We start from the raw sequence: 24375 nt of genomic DNA, 5'->3' as shown, positions 1-24375 counted from the left end.
TAAGTGCTAGTGACACGATTATTGAAAAAATATTAATTAATTTTTCTCAACCTCATTAAAAATCAAGTAAAAAAATCACTGCAATTGCAAACATATATTGATGTAAATATTAAAAAAAAAGTTTTAAAAAGATACACACGTTTTAAATTTTGTAAAGGACCTGATAAATATTTTGAGCTGTTTATTTTTCTGAATTTTTGTAGGTATGTTGAATTTTTATTATAAAAGCTACAAAGCAACATTTTTAAGTCCAGAGTCCTGATTAATTTGTTTTGCATGCAGACTAGGCAATTTGGAAGCGAGGCCGAGAGCCAGCCTTTCATTAGCGGAGACGCCTTGGCGCTCATCAATGTGACAGGCTCTATGGAGCGAAAATTCTCGTCTAAATTAGCGCATCACTCGGCGAGGCAGGAGCTATTAGCATGCTAATGCGCCTCCTCCTCGGCTGCTGCTGCCTCCGCCGAAGCACTCACTCATTCACTTTAACTCGTGCGGCGCGCTGAAAGGCCATCATAATAAAAAAGATGACGGAGTTAACAGATTTATCTTCGGAGCTGAGGAGGAGGAGAGAAGTTTCTTATTCCGCCCAGCCAGCAGCAACAGAGTGCTTTCCTTTTAACCGGCACGACCGCCTTTGTTTGCCAATTTATTAGAGAAAATTAATGTTTGACACTCGAGTGAACTTGCTTGTTATGCGTGTCGTGTAAAATGGAAAAGTTAGCCATTAAGGCCTTAAGCGCTTCATTTGCTACGCAAACACTGCTGCCTATATATAGAGTCACAAGTTAGTCAAGCAGTGTTAATGTGTTGCCTATTTCTCTCTCTCTCTCTTTTATTACTCTACATATTTTTATACAAATAAGAAATATTTTGTTGGTAAAATATTTGCTATCATGGCTAGAAAACTTATACCATAATGAATTCATTTATGAATTAATTTTTATTAATTTTAAGCTGCCATGATGTGAAAAAATAACTCAGAAATAGAAGGACGCAAAAAAGAAAGAAAACATGATGAATATTTCAATTTATTTGTTTCCCATTTGTTTTTATTTTTGCAAACACTGTTTTTGTGTTTAGATAATAATATTTATCTGTTAATGATAGCTTCTGCTGAGCGAGCAACAGCCAATAATTACTTCTAAATTGGCCTAACTTTAAATTTAAAAAATAAACATTCATATACTTAATTTAAAATCAATAACACATTATTACTACTATTCATCTCTCCTAATTTTGACGTTCTTTCCAACAAAAACCATTACATTTGACGTCTAAATATTTCTTCAGGTACATCAATCAGTCTTAAAAGAAATTTCTCGGACCCCTCTGATTTCTTTTAAAACTGCATAGAACATTGGCTCCACTCCATAATAGCTAATATCTAAAACTATCAAAGTTTCCAAATATTTTGAAATTAAATTATAATTCGGTATCAATATTTGAAAAGAATTTGGAATTGAATTTTCTGCGCAACCGACACTTCCAGTCTACTTGGCAAGGCCCCACTTAACCGCCAATCAAGAAAGTATGAATGAAAAGCAATTCACACCAGTGCTGAAATTTGCCTATACTTTGAAGTTGGTCAGCGGCCTGATTGATAGCTTAATTAATCGCTGCATTAATGAATGTTTGTGCAGCTCCCCTCCACTTGCCGCACACGAAATACGTATATACGTATATAGTTTTGAGCTTTTCCGCCTCATTGAAACGTATGAAACGGAAAAATAAAGTACGTAGGAAACGCGACTGGCTGGCTGACTTGCTGCATGCGCTGAAAAAAGGGGTGCCACACTGCACATTACGGCCTGATATGCCTCCGTTTTATATTTGAATTTATCCGCGGCGGCGAAAATTTATACTCTGGTACGAGTCCCCTGTTGGTTCGCAACATATACACACACATACGCATGTGGATGCGAGAGAGTCGACGCCGGCGTGGATGTCACGCGCGTTTGAATTAATAATGAAAAGTAATGGTCGCGCTCGCCGACAATCACATTATTTACGCGCCGGCAGCTTTCGCGAATGCTCTCCCGAGGGATGCAAATGATGGCGGTAAAAAACCATTGTAATTGGATAATTGAATTTGTTTTTTGAAACGCGGGTGAAATGTTTTGGAAATTCGCCTGCTGATGTTATTATTCGTCTAAAAGAGTGGACTCGAGAGAGATGATTTGATTACGCGCGATAAGCGTTTATGAAAACGACCATAATAGCTAGACCGTTTTTGTTATACTCACCAGGCATGCACGATCCTCCACCGACAAATGAGTTTTTCAGCGAAGGGAAACCTGGAACACAAAAAACAGAAATTAACAAATAATCGAGATAGCAGATTTTCTTTGAAGATTAATTTTTGCACTTTTTGGAGTTTTTCCTTATTTCTCTTTTGAAATAAAAATTTAGCAACTATTTTGGAAATTTCATAAAAACGCTAGGGAAAATATTATTTCAATTTTTTGGGTCTTATATGTTTGTATGAGTTTCATAATAAAACAGTTTCTTTTTTCCTAGAAGCTATGGCGTTTTTAATTTTAAATTTCCTTTGTGAATGCAAGTTTCTCTGTCAGTTGCCATGCGGAAACAACAGAGAGCTATACTACCTTAAATATAAAATGACAGAGCCTGAACAGCACCAACAACGTCGCAACTTTTGTGTTTGTCGTTGTTCATCCCCAGGAAATGCACGCGGAGCATAAAAACTGTGTGATGCGCCGATGGGTGCTAAATATTCATTGGTCGGAGCCTGCAGTGCGTATATCATGCATAATAGAATTGCCGTCATAAAAAACGCCGGCGCCTCAGTGAAAAGCAGAGTGGAAGAAATTTATTTATTATCTCATGTTGAGTGAGTTGAAAAAGAGAAACAGTGCTGCAAATCAAACATGAATATTTTGTCATTTCACGCGCATTTCTTAAATTCTGTATATTTCGAATAAGCGGTAAAATTCGCTCCTTTCGCGGCACGGATATTACGCCTTCCTTCATATTTTACGCACGGCGACCGCAAACACGCCAAAGAGAATTCGAGCGAGAGAAATAAATTGCCGATTTCCTTCAATATTTCACGAAGGCATCTCCCCAAGTCTGGTTCAGCCGCCATAAGAAAAATTTCCACCCGATATTTTCCCCCCGAAACCTCTGTGTTTTTCAGCTCGTTTATCAGGGAACGTATACACATAAAAACAGGGGCCTGTAGCTCGTCGTTTTTTTCGGTCGGTTTTATATTTTGGCAGGCTTTAAATGCTCATTAATAGAAGCTGGCCGTCCGACCGAGGTTTCAATTTTGATTGCAGCTGTGACGGCCCGCTGCGAGTGAAGCCATCTAATCGAAATGCACGCTTCAGACTGACGCACATTGGCCAACTACTGATCCGATTCTTCATAGCGGATAAATGACCGATCTACTTAAAATGCTAGAATTTTATTTCGTTTTAATTTTAAATTTTAATTTATTTAAGTTGATATACAACTTCGTTTGATTTGGCAAAATCAAGAAAATGAAAATATAATTTTGTTAAATTCTTCTTTGCCTTACGGTTCTTACGCTTTGTTGAGTACATCTAAAAAAAATTGAACACAAAAAATAGGGGCCTTGTTATGCAACCTGCTTTGTTTCACGGACATCCTCGTTGCATATTGCGCTCAAAAAGTCAGAGTCAACTATTTTTCCGCAGCAGCAACAGCGGTGAAGACAATGTTTATCAAATCCACAGGCCACTTGGAGCGGAAAATATGTCAGTGAGCGAGATGTGTGCATATGCATGGTTCGAAATTTCTGGCCCAACACACCGGCAGAACGAAAAATCCATCTCGGCGTGCGTGCGTGTGTGTCGGACAATGTTCCAGCTGCAGCCGCGCGCGAAACAATGACCGCAGTGCGCACTTAATAGCGCCACGCTGTTATTAACAAACAGCCACCTACCGAGGAATTCTTACAAGAGTGTTTGATTTAATTTGGAGCAGAGCCTGGCGATATACACAGACGAGGTGTTTGTGAATGCGCGGATAATGCGCCCATTGAAAAGAGCTGCTGCGGCTGCAGTTGGGGATTCGTGTTGTTTTTTTTTCCTCCCTATATATCCCTGCTCGCGTTATCCGCTCGCTCGCTCCCACAAAAGCGACACGCCAAATCACACGTTCGTTGTTTTTATGCTGCTGCCTGTTTGCTTCACACCTTGGCGTGTTAATAATTTATCCAAGAATAATAGCTGAACTTGAATCCACTTCCTTCGCTCGGCCAGTTTTGCACCGCAAATTGGCTGATCTTGCTTTCGCGATTGTGCCACACAACACAGCTCTTTGGCAGGCCCCATTGAGAGAGGGAGAGGGCTTCTGGAATTTACTCCCACTTTTAAATTAGTTAAAAAATTGGAATTCGGATCAAAAACTCTGTAATGATACATAAATTGGATGAAATTCTAATTAATATAAATTACGAAATTGCTCTTTTTCTTTCCACAAAACTTCCTCTGATATTGGAGAAATTTTATAGGTAAACATCCAATTCTACTTTCCATACACTGTACAGCGGCTATTTTGTGCAATTAAACTCTGAAATAAAGGTATACAAAATATATATTGTTAATTTTTATTTTTTTTATTTTTTATTGTTGATTTTAGTATAACGTTTTCAGACAATTGAGAATTTCATTCATAAAATTGCCGAGAGTGACTTTTCAAGAATCGGAAAAGTTCCCGCACCAAGTGGCCGATTATTAAACTAAATGACGTGGCTAATATTTCAATTTGGCCCCTACTTGGGTGATTATTATTGTTTTCCGCGCGGCCGAGCGTCAGAAATAAGCAATTTGACGGAGCACACACACACAATATTTATCCGGCGCGCGCGTTATTACTGTCATTACTAGTTGAGCGGCTAAAATAACAAGTGTGAGGCAGACCTGAAATAATATTACCTGGTTAAACTGGCACTGCTATGTATGACTGGCAGGATCCGCTGCGGCCAAAGTAAATAAATAAATATTACACCACACGGCCCCACCGTGCACGTAATGAATTAATTCAGAGGATGTGGCGAATTATTATCATTATTTTGACTGACATTAGGTGACACTAACACATGTTGGATGTGAATTAACGACCGGGTGGCGTAATGTAGGCTGGCAAACCTGGTTAACGTAATCTTGCTAAGCAGATCCGATCCAATTAGTGCAGAATACTCGGGACTGGTGGAATAAATAGTGTTCAAAATACTTTGTGGAGTGTAAAGTGAGGGACTTATCATTAATAAATTGTGATATATAAAATGTGACAGTAAAAGCCCTCTGAAAATGGACGTTTCAATATTTGATCCCATTGTGAAATTCTGATTTCTGATTGATTAAACTAATTTTATTGATCTATACTGTCAGTATTTTAACGTACACAACTTTTCAAGAAGATTTTAACCTAATCATTAAACTTCTTCTTGCGTTGCACTTTTGTCCGACAAGATTTTCGCCACTTAACTAGTTGCATAATGAAATGTATAATTTACTCTACCCGACAGAGCATTTGCACGCATTTTCGAGCTGAACCCTCCTCACAGTCTATATGAAAATAAAAATAATAAACCAACCCAGTCTCTAGAGCGCGCCTCTGCTTTTCTCTCGTCTGCGCGAGAATAGCTGGTGGTGACGGCTGCACAGCGATAACAATACTTGTAACCTCCGCCCATGCTCGCATGACATGCATTTTATTTCTGAATTCCACGTCGTTTCCACGCTCATTTAATTACATCCAACGCGTGCTGCTATCTGCAATTAAAACTAATTTTTCCAATCAAACCGGCGCTTTGTGCGAAAGTAAACTCCGATTCGTTCTGGTCCAGCTATAAATTGGCGTGTCCCTGATAGGCAAATTCAATCTGAAAGGAGGAAACACAACACCGCGAAGTGGGTGAACACGTAACGCTTATTATTTTTACAGGCAATTCTAATGTCGGTGCGTGCCAATTTGTAGCGCTGCATGCAGCAGCAGAATATAGAAGAGACATCCGAGACACTGTCGGTGGGATAGTTTTACACGCCCTTGCAGGCTCTTCTTTCAGCCCTTAAGTGGCACACAATAGGTTACGCGATCTCTGTTTTGGTTGCCCTTAAACGACCTAATGTGTGCCGAGCTGCATTTCAGCACGCCCTTTGTGTTGCCAATAAAGTGCAGGAAAAGAATACGCACGCGGGTCGTAGGTAATGTTGTAATAATGGCCTGTTTGACAGCACCTGGAGACCGATTCACCGTTTCCCGTTACTCCCGCCAACGAAAACGGTAATTTGAAAGAATCTACTTTCAGAACGGAAAATTAGTTTGACGCAAACATCCGTTCTCCGTTCGCTTGTATTTTATTGAAAGTGAAATTGTGCGTGCGTTCAAGCAGTTAGCTTCGCGCACTAATTTGAATAAATATGTCAGGTTTAATGGCGGTGACTTGCCAAATAATCTGGATATTGTTCCATGCGCCTCTTAACAATGCAGAAAGAAAGGAAACGGCCTGTCTTGCCTGGGCAAATAAGCGCGCAGGAGGAGAATGTAACGAGGCGCAAATTCGAGCAGCAGGCGTTCTGTTGTGTTATTATGTACGCGAACGGTAATTGGAATGATTACACACCACGCCGCCGCCGATGATAAAATAACCAAGAGGTGTGAATAAGTGTCAATTAGCCACGTCCGGGTAAAATGGCATACTACTTGACCTGAGCTTTCTACAGTTACTTCATCGTTGGAGTTTGTCTGGTCAAGATTGAAATGTTGGAAAATAGCTCGGGCATCGAATATTGAAGCAAATCATGCTTGGCTATATGAATATAAAGCGTTTGATTGGGTGCAAAGAATATATTCTTTTATTCTTCATTATATTGTGTATGTTCTCATCGCGGTAATACAAAATAAAACTTTACATATTAAAAAAATAATCACTTTATTAATATTTTTAGTCTTTGTAATATGATATGAAGTTAATTATGATTTACAAAATATATTGTAAATATCATTGCTTAAAACTATTTTACACAGTTGAATAGTTGTCTTCGTCTGCTAAATTGATTTAGTCCGCACCATGTTTTTTGCCATCTTTGTCACTGTAACTTTTATAGGATGCAACGTTTTAATCAATTGTGAATGTACTAATTTCACCTGATGCAAACCAAGTTCAGTGCTCACAATTTTCATTTCGACATTTCAACCGATTATAAGAGTATTTACTAAAAGGCCTATAAGAATATACATATTTATGAATATACTTAGATTAAATTGAATCGAGTATTACAGTGACGAATCGTGTTACATGTATCATTTTTATTTTCACTATATAAAAAAGTCAAAATTAAAAAAAAAGAATTTAAAATGTAAATTTCGACATTCGAGAGGAGAAAAATGGTATCCCTGTCTGTTATAAAACTGTTGAGGTATGCAATATACTGCAAATTTGCTTAATAGCCAAACATATTTCCTTTTCCCTGATGACCTAATTTTCTAGAAGTTCTTTATTTAAAAATAATATATATGAATAGACAAAATTTTCATAATCAGGGAGACACAAGTGTACCAAAAGCATTTTAAAACTGATAGAGGACGATGAATACTATTATTCATCAAACTTTGACGAGAGGACGTCTGTGTACGTTCCTGGATTTGCAATTAATTTTCATTTACATTTAACATCCCCATATTTACTGCTTCTGTGTAGGAACTATTTGCTAATGAACTAATTCAGCAGATATTTAGTAATTAAATTATTTCGTTAAGGGCCGACTGCTTTTTATTTCGGCCCAGAAGCAAGAGCGGCGGGCAAGGCGGAGGAATCCATCCTGGGCATAGGCGGCGGTCCGAAAGGGTGGAGTAATTTGTCACTGTCACCCAGAGAAATTAGTCTTACTTGCGCGTGACGGGGTGCCGTAGGCAACCCTTTTCACTTTCTGCTGATGATTTCGCTTGCTGTTGCATTATTTCGGTTTGTTACATTGCAAGCGAGACGAGAGAGAATTCCAGCGCGCTGCTGAAATGGGATTGAGGCACTTGAGGTAATTCCTAAAATTAATTATCCCGCCGGCGTTGCGAAAATTCGCTCCGCCCGCACTTTTTTCCCGGCAGAACTGCCGTTTTCACCCCGTTCCACGCTCGTTTCGTGCCGATGTGTGTTAGGCAGAGGAGCATTTTTTCCACGCATTCCGCATGGAAAATGAGCTTTGGCGTTTCGCTGGTGGGAAAATAAAAAATAAAACGGCGTGTCGGGCGGCTCTATGCGAGTGTAGTTATTATTGTTGCTGCTAATGAAACAAAATTATTGCCTGCGAAGGGTTGAACCGACGCGACTCTCTCCCAGTGGTTCGCTGAGTCATTGCCCGTTATGTGTGCCCTATTTGCGCTCTGCTGTCGGCGCGACACGCCAATAATTTTCCGGCCGCGCATTCTTGCACGTAATTAACCATTATTTTGAGCCAATATATGTTTGCTGCTTTCAGCCGCGTTAATTAATAACGGTAGTTAATGACCACTGGAGCTTTGCAGCTTTTTTTCAACTCCATATTATTTAGAATTTAAAATTGCAAACTGTGCAAATAGTTGTTAAAATCAATACTTTGACGAAAGAAAACCGTTTTTAAAAGTTTACTTGATAATGTTATTCAATGATTATGTAAAACTTCCTTGGGCTCGTCCATTGGTGGCCAATACAAAAAAGAAATGGCTAAAGAGCTCATTTTGATAAAAAAATTACTGAGCTAAAAAATATGAAAAACGACAAAAAAAACTTCTTGCAAAATATAAAATTATTATAATTTTATGAAACAATTTACAGCGGCATTTTAATTTTTCGATGCTGTTTTAAAATATTTGTAATTGGATGAGTCGATCAAAATTTTGGGCCCGTTATTTCAAGCTGCCTGCTACATTCTTTATAAATAAAAACAAAAAATCGGATATCACACTTTGAAAAAAAAAATCCAAGCACTTTTGGCTATTCAAGATCTAGTCTCTTTAGTTTCTCCTTGAATTACTCGCATAAAGACGAAGTATATGAGGCGAAAAAGCCAAAAGGAATGCATTTCACGGGTTTGAGGGTACTTCGCAAAGCTAATAAAAGCAAACGTAAGTGCTGAGCAAACTGACTCAATTTTTAACCCGGCGGGCAAACGCAGCGAAACAAATAGAGGGGGTGGCCGACCCCTGTAATATACATTCACACGTAGAGTGCTAGAAAAGCGCGTTGATTTGTGCACGCAAGTGGCAGTAGTTGCTTTTGCGGAGAATGAACGAAATTCTTAATTTAACAAGTAATTAAGCCAAAAGTGAGAGAAAGCGTGCAGGACCCGCCTTGGCGGAGGGTCTCAGGCACGCTAGGAATGTTATTTTATTTAAGGGTGCGAAAATGAGAATAAGGAAATTTATCCTCGGCGACCCGAGTATGCAGGAGGTGCCACTCTCCTCCTGCGCCGCTCGCGTGTTTGTTTTTAATGTGTTTATATACGCGGAGTAATATTATCTCTAATTTAAACGTGTGCGCATCCTTTTAAAATTTACGTCTTGCTCTCCATTATGACGGCACTGGAAAGAGAGAGGACTACGTGTACTACTCTGAGTGAGCGTATTTCTCGCACTTTATATTTGCTCACTCACACTTACTTTTACACACACTCTCACGCGTACGTACGGCATGCCAACGTTTGTAATTAAGAAGCCCGCGAGTTTATCTCTTTCCTCGTGCTCTCTCTCTCTCTCTCTCTCTCTCTCTCTCGCGTGCTCCAGACAAATGTTATTGCCTAGATGATAATTTCATTCTCGGCGCGCCTGCTCTTTTTAAGGCTTAATAATCCCTTAATTGCTTAACTGAGGAAGCGGCAGTTTTACAACAGTAATTCAATTTTCGCTCCTCCGCTTCTTTATTAAATCTTTTAGGGCGTACGTCGCAGTCGTCACAGTCGTGGTGGAGTGCGCGTTTTCTCATTATTCCTGCCCTTTTAATGTTTCGCCGCCGCTCACTACACACGTACGCGTCCTCTTCGCCTCTAGTTATTGAAGCAATCTCAACTGCCAGCACCCATTTCACCGAGTTGCTCCACTTTTACAGCCACAACGCAAATTTCTAATTTAGGGACGTCTGGTAGAAATGATTTTCTTAAAATCCACTGCTTTTCATTGTTTAAAATTAGATTTGTTTTTTTAAAAGGCACGGTAATTCCAGTTTCTTTTGCTCTCATATATATAAGGCCGCAGAAACAAAGATATTGGTAAGTTCCTTAGTGTTTGGAGCAACCAACAGATGGCACCACCGTTCATTTAAATTAATGTCTAGCAAAAGCGCAGCGATTTGATATTCACACCATGCAACTATATGCATGGCGTACTTGACGAGTTGAAATAAAAAATCGGTGAATTCAATGACGGTACAAAAAGACTTTGAAATCTTCGCTGCCATTTTTACAATTTTTACCGCAGTTGGCTGTCCTGTTTCGTTTCCAGCATGCAAGATTAAATACTTTTGACGCCATGAATGCACGACATATAGCAGGATTGAATCTGATATCGCAGACCAAAAGTATGAAGTATCTTAAAATTCAAAACGAGCGGTGGTGCAATCTGTAGGTGGCTCGAAACACTAAGGACTTTACCATTTGGTTAATTAATTGAAAAAAATTATTAGTCAAAAAATCATTGGTATATGAACTCTTTTTCAACCTCCATTTTAAATCTTGTGGTTGTATGTTTTTTTTTGCAGAGAACTCTAAAAAAATCTAATCAACTCTTTCGTCAGACATTTGGTATAAATGCAGTGAGAGAATGAAGGGGACACAATGGCAGCAGAACAATTTACATCTATATTAGATATTATGGGTAGAGCTCGTCATCAAGCAGAGGGCATTAGGAAATATTTTCTCTCGTGGTGGGAACATCACACCTCTTGTCCTCCTTCTCAGACGATATAATCCAGCAGCAAGGACAAGAGCGAGAGGCAGAGAATGAATTTTAATCACGTGGATGGTGTATGATGAAAAATTGCTAATCAAAGAGCGACTCGCGCGCAGTGGTGACGAGATAAATCCTAATTGGAGCCTCTCATCACACCAGCAAGCCCGTCGCGCATTATTCGCCTTATTGAGTGCTCATCTCCCTTTCTCTCCCGCGCGCGCTGCTGGCGTCGCAGCAACTGATGAATTCGCGTTCTCTCTCTCTGTCGGTTGTTCCGAGTTGAAAAATTGGAGTACGTGTCACGAAAGAGGAGGAAAATCAAGAGAAAAGCCTTTTGAAAAGTGTCCGAGCCAATTTAACTTGGCAAAAAGCAGAGTGTGAAGCAGGTGCTCTCCCGCTGACTTTTCACTTCAAGCGTGATTCCAACCCCTCGCTCGCTAATCTAAGGAATTCAATTAACTCCTCATTTAGAGGTATCGACGCTTTTGATTACTTGCGCGTACAACATGGTCGACTCATTTTCCTCAATGCTGTCTGCGTTAGTGAATACAAAATCGAGACGTTGAATTTCGTTTGGCTGAAAATTGATACGCAAAATCAACAGCCTATTTCACGGAAATTCTGCATTTATTCCTAATTCTTTTCCCTGGATAAAATTATATACAATCGACAGGCAGTTCCTAGAAACAAAAATACTGGTGCTCACTTTTTCTGCACATACACACGCTTCGGCTTGCAAACAACAATGAACCCCCGAAACTGCATGTGCAAACCTGCTCTCTGCTGCCAAAGAATGGTGAGATAATTTGAGCAGGACAAAAGAGGTAGAAACAAAGGAGAGCTGGCAGACCAGCCATCAAGCTCGTTGGTTTCCAGCGAGGGTGTGAAATTCCTGTCTGTCAAGTTTGGCAAATTCGGCTCAGGCAATCTCACCGTTAGCCACTGATCCGCTGCGAGAATATCTGCATTCTTTCATGCTCAAATTAGTTGTGGAAAATAGTTATCACGATTTAAAATAGATCGGAATTTTCACTTTATTTCTAGATAAGGCAAACTCAACTGAGCATCAGTGAATGATCAATTTAAAATTTGTGTTATTGTAAGAGTAATTTTACTCTTACATTTATAAGAAAATTATTTAAATAAAGCTGTTATACTAATTTAGAGCATCGCAGAACCATTTTTGATTTGATCCCGCGCAGAGATTTGGACCTCACGATATAAAATTTTATATTAAAGTCTATATAATACCCTCATCCTTTGAGTTTAATATTTAATTGAACTTTTAAAGATGAATTACTACCGCAGCGGAATTGATTACATCAAGCGAGGCAATTTAAAAGTTAAAAATTAAAATTATCGAATGGCTCAACTTTGTATGGATTAATCCAGGATGGATACCTATTAACGAAATTTTATGTGAAAAATTTAAAATACTCTCGATCTCGTACTGCGTCATTTTTCTGCGTTCTTAAAATTTAAAAGTTGTCTCAAGTAGCGTGCCTTAAGCAGATTATTTATCAGGATATTTGTTCTGAGAAAAACAAAGTGGTGATTGCATTGAAAGGTCTGCAGGCAGATTCAATTGAGTGGGGAAATATGTCACAATTTCAATGCAGTTTGCTTTTTTAATTAGTTATGATTAATTGAAACGCCATCCTCAATTATCACTTTTAAGTGAATATACGACATCAACGGATTAATGTAAGAAAGAAACTGATTGTGATAAAAATATTTGAACTAGAAATTTGAATCTTCATTTTCCTTTTTTTTTATTTCTTTCCTTTTATTTCAAACTCTCCCACGTGTAGTTTGAAATAAAGCAAACAATGAAAAAAGCTGACATCATCTTTTACAGACTGATAACAATTTCATTATTTCACTAAAAAATAATCTCACAATGCTCAACAATCAGTCATACTTTCGTATTTCACTTGATCTGATATAGAATAAAAATAGCCCATAAAACATGTATTTATTCTTAAATTTCCATCCTGAAAATTATGTTTTCACGTTAAAATTATAGCAGTTATAACTCCATAAAAATATTTGACCTGAATAAAAATAAATTTAATGTAGAGTGATACGAGGCAGTCTCAAAATTGGTCGGAATAGAAATAGACGTAGGCAGGGAATAAATGTAACTTGATCATGCTGGAGGAGCCTATATACGCACGATCTGAACGACGCAGTTCGATCACCAGCAAAGAATTTTCATTCATTGAAACCTGATCCGCGTGCGGTGGATATCGGTGGAAAATTTATTTATCAAACACAAATCTGCTGATGTGATTAGACGCGCGCGGCATCAGGCTTATTATTTAGCCCGCACGATTACCGCCCGCCACGGGCGCGTATCGATTCGAAAAACACACACACGCCCGGCAAATATTTACCGAGCGTGAATCTCATTGAGGGGCGGCAGGGCGCGCAAAGTGCATACGCGGTGCTGTAGACAAAGTGTAAAGCTGGCCACTTTGGGGCGGAATTAGCCTGCCTTTGAGCCGAAAGTGACCCTGAAAGGCCGCCCTTTGAGCCCGCTGCGGGCGAATTCGTGTGTCGGCGTTTCGCACACTCGGAGCCCGCAGTGTGAGCACAAGGGCTGCATTCGGCACGCGTGCGCAAATAACGCGATCGCCATTCCTCAGCGGCCCGGCCTCATTGTTTTAAATTGGGCCGCAGCGCGCATGACGCTGACGCCGCCGTCGCTTTTGCAGCTCAAATCCCCACGCGATAAATGCAACAAATTATCGCTCGTTGCCTCATATACACTCTCGCAGTTTTTGCTCCGCTCTACTATTTGCAGCATATAATTTCCGCAGCTCACAAACCCGACCGAGCGGAGCTGCATTAATAAATATATATGCGACGACCGAACAAACAGCAATAAATTGCTGCTTCAGTGTGTGTTTTGTCTGCGCGCGATGTTTTGCCCTCTGATGCTCCACCACTATGGCATCAATACTCGTTTCACACCGCTTGAATAGTCCAAATGATAAACATGCAATTCTATTGCCAATGCATGTTGGTAAAAATCTGATTGTGAGCTATTTAATCTTTTGGTAAAATCAGTAAAAAAAATATTTATATCAATAGGACTTATATGATAATAATTGTAGAATCTCCTTCGGAAATTTTTAGATTGTGTTAGCTCTTCAATCAAAGTTGAAAAATACGAAACGACCTGTATATGGTGATCTAATCATAATCAGAAAAATACTGGAAAACAAAAGAATCTAATTTTAAAAAAAAAAAATAGATAATCTCTTACTTAACAGAGTTGAAATTGGTTGTATGTTTTTGTACAATCAAGAGACACAATTTAAGAATTTTTCAAGAAGAATAATTACTAGAATAAATTGTTGACCTCCAAGCACAATTTTCAATTCCGGGCCTTACAAGTAAATATAAAAATGTGACAATCAAAACCAAATAAATTTTATATATCAATTTGTTCTAAACAGTCCAGGCATCATTCTAGAATTTCCCGTGCAAACGTGTGAAATTGGAATAAGCCTCAATTTAAGCAATCGAACACAATTTTAGCTGAGCTGTGAGGATAGAAAATATCTGGGAAAATCCTTATGTTTCACAAATGGAGCGGTGTGAATTATTGAGAACGAGTGGGAAAATCCATACAAGTAATAAGCTCTATGCATAGGTGCGCTCTCGACTGTTGTAGAAATTGGCTTTACATTTGATAGTAAAATCACGTTCTTGACGTGCGCTCGCGACGAGAAACGGATTTATTGGAAAATTTCCCTGCGTTGCTTTTTGCCCACTTACGAGACGAGACTCAAAAGATGGGTGAATGTTGTGTGTGCTCACGCTACTTCAATATTTTCTACTTTCCTTGTGAGCGAACATACTTTAATGCATTTCCAAAAGCTCCATAAAAATGCTATTTATATTTGCAGAGTTTGTAAACTTTTTAAAATTAGTTCCTAAATTAATCGAAGCATTTTAAAATCAGCTGTCAATAACCAAAATAATAATTTAATTTAATGATAATGCTTACTGTTTTTTTTTAATTCGAGACATAATTCACTCATTGTAAGTTATATTGTTTTAACTTATGATCAAAGAGGTCTTACGCACTCTTATCGTGTTAAGTCAAGGATTTGATCTTACAGTAATTGATTTGCTATTGTTTTTGGAATACTGCGGTTAAACTCTTCGACCTTAAAATCTCGCCAACAGCCTCATATGGAATTGAAATTATCTGGCCACATCTAACTAACATGGATTTTGTAAATCTAGAAAGAGTGAAAACTCGCTATTTGAAAAAAGTGCTTGGAATTTCTAAGTATAATAGATCTCGTTATGTTTATGAATTGATTGCGAAAGACTCCAATTTATATGTAACTGACTTAAAGGTTAGATTTAATCTACCAGAGACTGATGTGTATATAAAGTTCTGTGAAGAAAAGAAAACAAATAGACTGTTAATTTGTTCTGAGTTTTTTGAGACTGAAACTATGATTAATGACAACTGGCGTGGCCCTGATTTTCCTGATAGACATATTTTTGCAAGATTTGCTTGTCATGGATATCACTATATTTTCTGTAATAATGCAACGTTTCACTATGAGCCTAATTATGATTGTAGATGTAAGTTCTGTGGCGAGACTTGTGAAAAATATCATATCCAAAAGTGTACAGCAAGAAAACTTACTTTTAGAGAAGCAGCGAAAATGTGTAAAAATTGATTAACCTTTAGATGTAGAGTGTTGCACGCATATTTTGCGTTTAATAAACCATTAATAATATTGTTTTTGGAGTTAAATAGCATCATCACTGAAATAACAAACAGTAGAGTTTCATCTTAATCGTATAACAAGGTATACAACAAAAAATTTACTGTGCTAAACGTGGCATAAAATCTAAACTGAGATCAGATTTTAGTTGCAAAAAGGTTCACCATTTTTTTTTTTAAAAAAAGCGCAGAAACTCTTTTAAAAAAATTTCCAATGTTCAGTTCCTTCTAAATTTGAATGTATTATGTAAATATTCTTAGTTTGTTTTCATAAGATGGTTTAATATTTTCATCGAATCATATACAATTTTTATTAATTCTCCTGCAGTGCTGCGTCTGTACGTTGTATAAAATAATTTATTAAACTTGTAAATGAATCACAAATTATGTAAGATCTTATATTATACAATTCAGAATCTCAATATAAATGAAAACAATTTAATGCCTTTTCATCTTCATTTAAGTACTATGCTCATTTCATGTGGAGATCCTTTCACTATTTTTAAGTGCAGTGAAAATAAATATCGAGTGATACAACACTCTTTCAAAAATGTAAACACCCAAAAAATGTTCTACTAAAGAATCCAAGGAAACAGCGTGATATGGTACACTTCTTGGTATAGTTTGCCGAAATTTACACGCTCTACATATTGTTGGGACTTGAAAGAAGTGCAACCCTATAGCGTTGCACACTTCTTCCAAACAACCACGCTACATCCCTGTCAATATTCAAACTTAAAAAATTTCTGTTAAATCCAGGTATCCGAGGTTATTTCTTGATATTGATTTGCTTTTTACGATCATTCAAAAGTTGCCTTTTTAAATCAGATTCAGATATTCTTTTATTTTGTTATAAGCCATATTATATTGAATTTTTATCAACAGTAATAAACTCAAGTTTCCTTGGTCACACACCACCTTTAAAAATAGACCCTCTCTAAAGGGTTTACACCCTGCTCCATATAATTACTCCCCGTTTCAACATTTTTCGGTGTTTGCATTTTTTGGAAGTGTTGAGACGTGCATGGCAGAGCTGGGTCTCTCTCATTAACACCACTGCCAAAGTAATTCAATAGAAATTTCACTGCAATTAATTTAATTCGGACACCAAATATGGGTGCTTAACAAAATTCCATGTTAATCTATGAATATAATAAAGCCTGTCTTTGCACCTGAGCAGGTCGCGATGATAAATTGTTGAATAAATTAAAGTTAGCTATCTCCAAGTCCATATATAAAGAGTTGTTGCTTTATCAGTAGTATATATAGATGAGGATTTTCAGCCTCCAAAATAAATATATACAATAGTGGGTATATAAGAGTCAACAGAAAAAAATATTTCCACGCGGGGGAATTATTTTATACTGAAGAATTTACGGATATGCAATGACTATGCATGCAAATATTGAAGAATGGACATCACAGTTTTCAAGAAAATTAAATTAATTAATAAATCCTCCCACATTAGCTGGGAAGATATTTCTTATTTTTACCATCAGCCGTGAAGTTTATTCCATTATTTTATTAAAAATCTTCAAATTGTGACACACATAAAGTACAATGAAACCAACAAATAAATTACTCAACTGAAACTTGAGTTCTTTTGCAAATTTTAATGTCGGTGCTTTGTTTCCCAGCTCAGCGAACTCCCAAAAAGACAATTAAAACAGCGCTCGTGCCAACAGTGCCTTGTGCAAACCGCGCAATATTAAACAGAAACCACACGCGTTTGCAAATACCTGACCCAGAAGGCGGCTGGAAATTTAATTGCAACGAGCGCGGTTTGCGCGGGATTAATTCTGCGGGGAGGCGAGGGCGCCGTTTGGCGCGCGCAGAGGGTCCGCTCGCCCACCGAGCACACCTCGCGTCGGCCGGCAAAAAGCAGCGCGCGTGCAGCCTTGATTTATTCACAATCTGCATTGCGGTCGGCTGAGTTATGACTGCAGATTTAGTCCACGCTGCGCCTCCTTATTTTGTCACGGACGCGCAAACCGGACGCGGCGACAGAACCCAAAAGTATGCTAACTGGCGCTTTTTATTGCTCGCCAGCGGATGCGAGGGTGCGATTAAATTCCTAATTTATTATGCAAGAATGCGGCGCAAGGGGTGCTGCGCTGGAAGGGAAGAAAGGCAAGAGGCAGAATTCCGCTCGGCGTTATATTTTAATTAAATAATTTGGCTTTGATAAAGAAAGTCAGTTCAATAGGAGCAGGCAGGGTGTCGCTGCTCTTGCCTGTCGCTGGCACAGCCAACGCAGGGTGGATCGGGGGCGGGTCGGCGAGGGGGACAGGGGGGTATGCTAGCTGCCGCTGTTGCCGGATAATTGAGTCGTATCGCGGGTTAATCTGCAAGCAGGCGGCGCCACTTGTCCGAGCCCATGATTGACTAAATAATTTATTCCCAGCACAGAATAAAAAAAAATTAACTAGTCTATAAGAGAATTAATTTTTTTCCCGTGCTATATAAAGTTTATTGAAAATATTTTAACACTTATAAGTCCTGGATATAAAAGGAACAGAAAAGTGGAGCATAATTTTAATTTGAAATCTAAAAATATATTATTTATTTTTTGAAAATAAAATCGGAGTAAAATTCTCGTTTTTCTGAACTGTTGAAATAAATTATTTGACAAAGTTCATTATTTCATTTTGTAATCCTTAAAGATTTAATGCAAAACGTTTTCTATTAGGTTTAAAAATGGCTACTCCCGTAAGCAATAGTAATGAGGGGTATAGAGAGAAAAAAAGTGAATTAATATCTGCGCCTATTTTGTTTATATTCTATTTAAAAAATCACTCACTTTATTTGGTTTACCCTTTTTTCATTTCATGATCTTTTTGCTTTTCCTTGTCTGCTACTCCTCGTTTGATTTCAAAATTATGCAGTTTCAATTTATTCTTAAAGGAAATAATTTTTCATGCAATTTTAATCTCAGAATTTCCCGATTAAGTTATACGACTCTAAACGATGACATGTACGTGCCTCATTGTAAGCATTATTTTAGCACACAACCGAAAGGGTTAAAATTTATTTATTTTCATTTCAAAGTGGTAAATTTAGAAAACAAACCAAAGCGTTAATTTTACAAAAGGAACAGTTTTATACGCCTAAAATTTAGCATAATCCGCATATTACTTAATCATTCATAACGGAGCGAGAGTTATATTATTATTCCAAAAATAAATTTAACAAATATATATAACGGTTTCATTGGGATTTTGAATTGAATTTCTAATACAACATGCAAAATTGGCAAGTAAAAAATGGTACTCACCGCCCGTGTTGGCCGAGTCGTGTCTGAGGCCGGGACTGAGGCCGAGGACCCCGGGGGTGGCGGCGGGCCCCATGCCGGGGTGCGGCGCGCCGTGCGGGTTGTGCGAAGCGTGGTGGCCGTGGGCAGCATGGTGGTGGCTCATGACCATGCCGGCGGCCGAGGTGGAGACGCCGGGCAGGAAGGCGGCCGCAGCCGCGTTGAAGTACATGCTGCGGGCGGCGGCCCCGAGGGGGTCGGAGGCGGCCCCCGAGAAATTGGGCAGACGGGGCGGGTAGCCATTGGGCGTGATGGCCGAGACGCCGGCCGTGGGGCTGCGGTGGTGGCTGGAGGCGGCCGTGCTGGTGGCCGCGATGACGGCCGCCGCGACGGCCGCGCTGGCCGCCGACGTGGGCGTGTCGTGGTGGTGCGTCAGGCCGAGCAGCTCCTGGATGGCGAAGGGCGAACGCTGCGGCATGCCGGAGGCCGGGGTGCTGAGCACGCTGGGCGCCGAGACGTGAATCGTGGTTGAGCCGCGCTCCGCGTGCAGCATCCTGCTTTCTCTCGTCGCTTAGGGTAGGCAGCCGGCGGGACACTCGGGTCCGGCGGGTTGCATATCACTCGAAGCAGGCGGTCGGGCGGGCGGTCGGCGTCGGCACGTCCTCTTCCTTTGGCGGCACGGTCACGACTCGCAACAGCAACCCCCACTCTGTCGGGCGCAACCCTCGCTGCTCACACCCCCGGGCAGATTGGCCTGTCCGCCGCACGGGGTGGGGGCAGCCCGCTCGCAAAGATTAGCTCAGACGGGGGAGGGGCGGCCGTCGGCGCCGCTCGACACGCCTCTCGGTGGGAGGGTGGCGCCTTTGAGGGGTCGCCGCTGGCTCCGCCCTCGCGAGTACCGCGGCAGGCGGATGTCGGCCGTGCGGACGGCGTCCCAAGGCCGGAATGGCGTGCGCGAGGAGGGTTCCTCGCAGGGGCGATTGCCGCGCTTCTGCTCCAAGAAGACGATCAGCCTTCTAACAGGGTCACCTGTAATCATTACCAAGATGCTCACCGTTTAAATTAAGAACCCTTAGAAAATCAAGAAAATGAGGCTATTACCATATTTCAATTCTTGTATTAAAGTCATTTGTTTATGAGGAAGTCTAGATTTGAAAAATTATACAATTAAAATTGCTTTGTGAAAACTTTTTCGTTAACAAAGTAAAATTTAACAAAATTATAATCTTAAAAAAATTAAAATAGAAAAAATGTTTAAAATAAAAAATATCATTTATTTGGGAAATAGGCATTTTCTTTTTTATATTGTGTGAAATGTTTTATTTTTTAAATTTGAATTGATTTTTATTTAACCTTTTCTAAATTTATTTTAAGCATATATATTAATAATTTCAATTTTTCGTTAAAATTTAATTCTAATTTGAATATCTTCGTTTTTCATTTAAATTTTCTTTTCAAAAGAAATCGGAATATAATATCTGGGCCTTTTGTATGACTAGTGACAGTGGGTCAAATAAATTTGAAAGATTCAATGAATAAAAATTTGTTATCACAATATTCATTTCAAACTGACAGGAAATATTGATATGTAAAAAAACATGCGATGCCAAATAAAAATAATATCTTGCTTGCAATTTAAATTAGGTCTCTTTTTTGTTTGAATTTCTTTGCAACCCTTCAACTATAAATAAAAATAAATATTACTTTTAGACAAATATAGTTTGCAATTATTTAATCTCCAAGAAAAATAATTATTTAAATTATATTGCTTTCTTTTGTTTCATATTTTATCCTAAATTCTAGAAACTTTGATGATGATGATTAAAAAGTTGTGTAGCAAACAAGTCAAAACTAGTTTGAATGATTTATTTTTTGGTTTGAATTTTTAGAGATTCATTCAATCTATATTGTATAATAATTGCAACGTTTATTTCTACAAAAAACCTATATACCAAATATATTATAGTAACACCGAAACCCGCAGCCTGCGTCTGTTTTACCAATGAATATTAATGAACTGGATGAATCTGAGAAGACAAAAACGTGGAAAAATAAAATTGATTTACAATTTTTAAGATTTTTTCTAATATAAACTATACAAAATAAAACATTGCTATCTGCATTGTTAATAAGCAAATAGAGTGAAAAGATGAAGTCTGGATGTGAAGAAAATTCGCAACCCAATGACTTTGCAAAATCAAAAACATATATATTAAGAGCTCCGGAAAAAATCACCGTGTGATTTGCTCCACTCTGATGCCTTATTTTTATTGAAACGCGCTAGACGTTCATCCCATTGAAATTCATAAAAATTATTATTCTTAGAGCTAATAATTAAAAAATGTTCATAATTAACGGATCTTGGATCATCAATTTTTTAATTATCTTATTTCGTATTTAATGAGCATTAAAGTGTAAAGAAGCAGGGAAAATTTTAATATCAAAGTCGATGTTCATGTATTTTCAGTCAGACAGTCGAAATTGCGTAATTCAAAAGTAAATTTTCTCACGTTCTTGTGCTAATTGGATTTCAGCAAGCATCGATCAGAGCATTGCGTCAGAGCTGAATTCAGACTTCGACCGCTAATGAGGGATTAACCATTTTTGCTGAGCAGCGCGCGTGCTACATGCACCCACACACATCACAGTGTTGCTTCTCTCGCGCAAAAGGGGTTCGTTTGGCAAGCGGGGGCGCATCCGCGCACAGCGTTAGTTTATCCGGTGGGAGGGTGGCGACGTATAGAACACGTGAGCTAATGTGTAATTTAACAAGGGACGCGTGCCGGGTGGCGATGATTTTGAGCCAAAACCGTGCGCCCGCATACTAATCAGTTAGGCAGTCATTGAGCTAGATGCTTTGCTGCGCGATAATTGCGGGCAAATCTGCTGGCTGCTGCGCTGCCGCTCTGACTATTCAGGCATCATCCCGTAATTAGAGACTCGCCGCAAATCACCCACCCAGTGATCACTCACAAATAACTGGCTATTTGCCGCCGGCGCACACCTTAATTAAACGGCTACGCAGCCACACACTATATACCTGAACAAAGGACGACGCAAAAGCCGTGTATAAATCCGTATGTGCGGTTATCTCATATTCATCAAACAACAATTTTAGTTTAATTAAATAAATGTACCGTTGAAATGTTAAAAAATAAATATTAATATTTTTTACTCAAACTTAATTAACGTCCATATCCATATTTCTCTGCAACAAAATTTTAAATAAATTTGGAAATTTTGTTAGAAGGTGCAAAACACACCCACATTTTAAAAATTAAAAGCTAATCACCAGAAATATATTTTTGAATCATTGTTGGAACATAAACAGATATATTAAATTACAATTTTAAAATAGATGAAGAGTCAACTTTGTTTCACATTTTGTTAATCATTTTTTTCATTTAAATGTATATTTTATTAAAATTATTCGGTTAGAAATATTGAATTTTAGATGCAATATTATAGGAAAATTATAATTGAATGCTTATATAGTGAACTTTTATTCTGTTTAAATATGAATCATTACAACACCCGCTCATTTTCTTCGTGAGTGATTAAATACTAATTGGTAAAAAGCGGTATAAAAGGGATAAAAAGCGAATCGCATATTAAATGATTGCTAAATACAACCAGTAAAATACACAAATTGTAATATCATCATTCATTATTATCTTTATTGATTTTTAACAATTTGGCTCATTTTTGTTCATATCGTGTTCAGTTATTATATAAAACACACAATTTAAAAAATTTATTTTGTGTGGGAATTCACTGCGTTTGATGATCATTAATTCCAATTTTAACGAATTGACGCTTTGTCCAGTGTTTCTTGATTTGTTAATATGATTATATTACGATATATTTGTTTGTATAAATCTATTTACAGAATTAGAGTTTAAAATTGAAAAAATTTATCTTTGCCATGGATTGAAATTGAGGTTCAAATTTAAAATTTAATAAGATTCTCTATTAATTCATATTATTACAAATATTCTGAATCTGGATCAAGCCTTAATTTTATCTTGTTAATATAAGATGCATGTACGCAGTCATGGTAATATATAAAAAATTATTTTACAGGGGCTGCTCAAATTTTACAGAATATTAAAATTCATTGGATCTAGTTTTATGAAATAACAAAGGCATCTCTTGAGGGTGATATACGTCATATAGTTCGTTTTTGTTGAACGTTGTAAGAAAGATTTTTAAATTTAATGAGTTTACAAATTCACGTTACCTTGAAAGGTTAAATTTAATTTTAAAAATTCGAACACCAAACTTGGTTTACATGAGGTCAGGCTTTACGAATTCAATAAATATACCACAAACTAACTCGTATTAGTTTTCTTTGCAAGCCAAAAGAAATAAATTAAACTAAAGCATCTTAATTGAATGAAAGGAAATTTATCCAACCTTTTTGTGAGGTCTGCGTTCCAAAGCAGAGTATTGAGGGCTGACCAGCGAGAAGCAGAGAGCATGGAGAGCAGCGAACGGCTGACTTGACAGTGTGGAGCTTGGCGACAAGTATGGTGTGCAACGAGATGGGGCGGCCGAAAAGAGGGAGCGAAAGAAAGGCGAATTACAAATTTCACCTAACAAGTGTGCATGTGTGCGAGGGCCTGTCCGTGTTTGGAAAATAGGGCCGGGGAAAGCTATGGAAATTGGCCAGTGCAGGTGGAAGAAGGCAGGCGTTTCCCAGCTCGGCAGCCAGCCAAATATGCAACCTGCCGTGCAGCCAAGGGGTAAATATCAACACAAAGATTCATAACCCTTCTCCCGGCCGCGCGTATCGTAATTTCATGCTCGGCAATTTCGCACTTAACAATGCAAAAAGGCGGTGCCGACGCGATTTTTCCCCGCCCGCTTTTGGCCGCCGCGCGCACCAAAAAGCGCTTCGGCAATTTTCGGCCGCACCCGGCGCTCCCTCGCTCGCTTTTTAATAACTCGTCGCGCACGCGAGAGAGAGAGGAGAGAGAGAAGAAGTGTTAATCACCCGTAATTGTATTTTTATATTCACAGTTATTAATGTGTGTAGATTTTAATGGTGCCCGCGCCGGTGCATTATTATTATTATTCCTGCCACCGACGCCGCCGCCTTTCTTCAAAGTTGACGCTGCTGTTGGCGGAGCCGCCGCCTTTCTCGTTCTCTCGTTCGCTGCTGCGCTGGTTGTTATTATGATTATCGTGAAAATCCCCAGCTCCCCACTGGGTGTGGATTATATGTTTTTTTCACAACACATTCTCTCGTTTTCGTGTTTTGCGCAAATTGCGAAAAAAGCATTACGGAGAGTTGGCAAGGCGTATTTTGATGCAAATAATAAACGCTCGAGCTGAGTAGTTTTCCTCGCGAATAATTATACATCTCGTGCACTCGAAAACCACGCTCGCGAATTTGTGCTTTTGCAAGACGAGCTGAGAGGCGATTACATTATTGTAATGTCTCGCGTGGGCTGCGCTT

The 24375-nt window shown here is 38.7% G+C and overlaps 1 protein-coding gene across 3 annotated transcripts in view; it reads right to left on the bottom strand.

The window, feature by feature from the left end:
• Positions 1-23654, bottom strand: part of LOC135943146 (visual system homeobox 2-like) — a 63607-nt gene extending 39953 nt beyond the window's left edge. Inside the window, exons 1-3 of one of the 3 annotated variants that reach the window (XM_065489569.1) lie at positions 23331-23654; positions 18939-19943; positions 2244-2294 (exon numbers count right to left, since the gene is read on the bottom strand). In XM_065489569.1, the coding sequence (XP_065345641.1) occupies positions 2244-2294; positions 18939-19467 (580 nt within the window). In that variant the 5' untranslated portion in view covers positions 19468-19943; positions 23331-23654. The remainder of the gene's footprint in view (positions 1-2243; positions 2295-18938; positions 19944-23330) is intronic. The other 2 variants (XM_065489567.1, XM_065489568.1) reach the window with 2 other exon arrangements.
• Between the last annotated feature and the right edge of the window lie 721 nt (positions 23655-24375).

This window comes from Cloeon dipterum, chromosome 4 (assembly GCF_949628265.1).
Source record: "Cloeon dipterum chromosome 4, ieCloDipt1.1, whole genome shotgun sequence".
In the NCBI taxonomy this organism is placed as follows: domain Eukaryota; kingdom Metazoa; phylum Arthropoda; class Insecta; order Ephemeroptera; family Baetidae; genus Cloeon; species Cloeon dipterum.
This window is presented reverse-complemented; position numbering and strand designations above follow the sequence as displayed.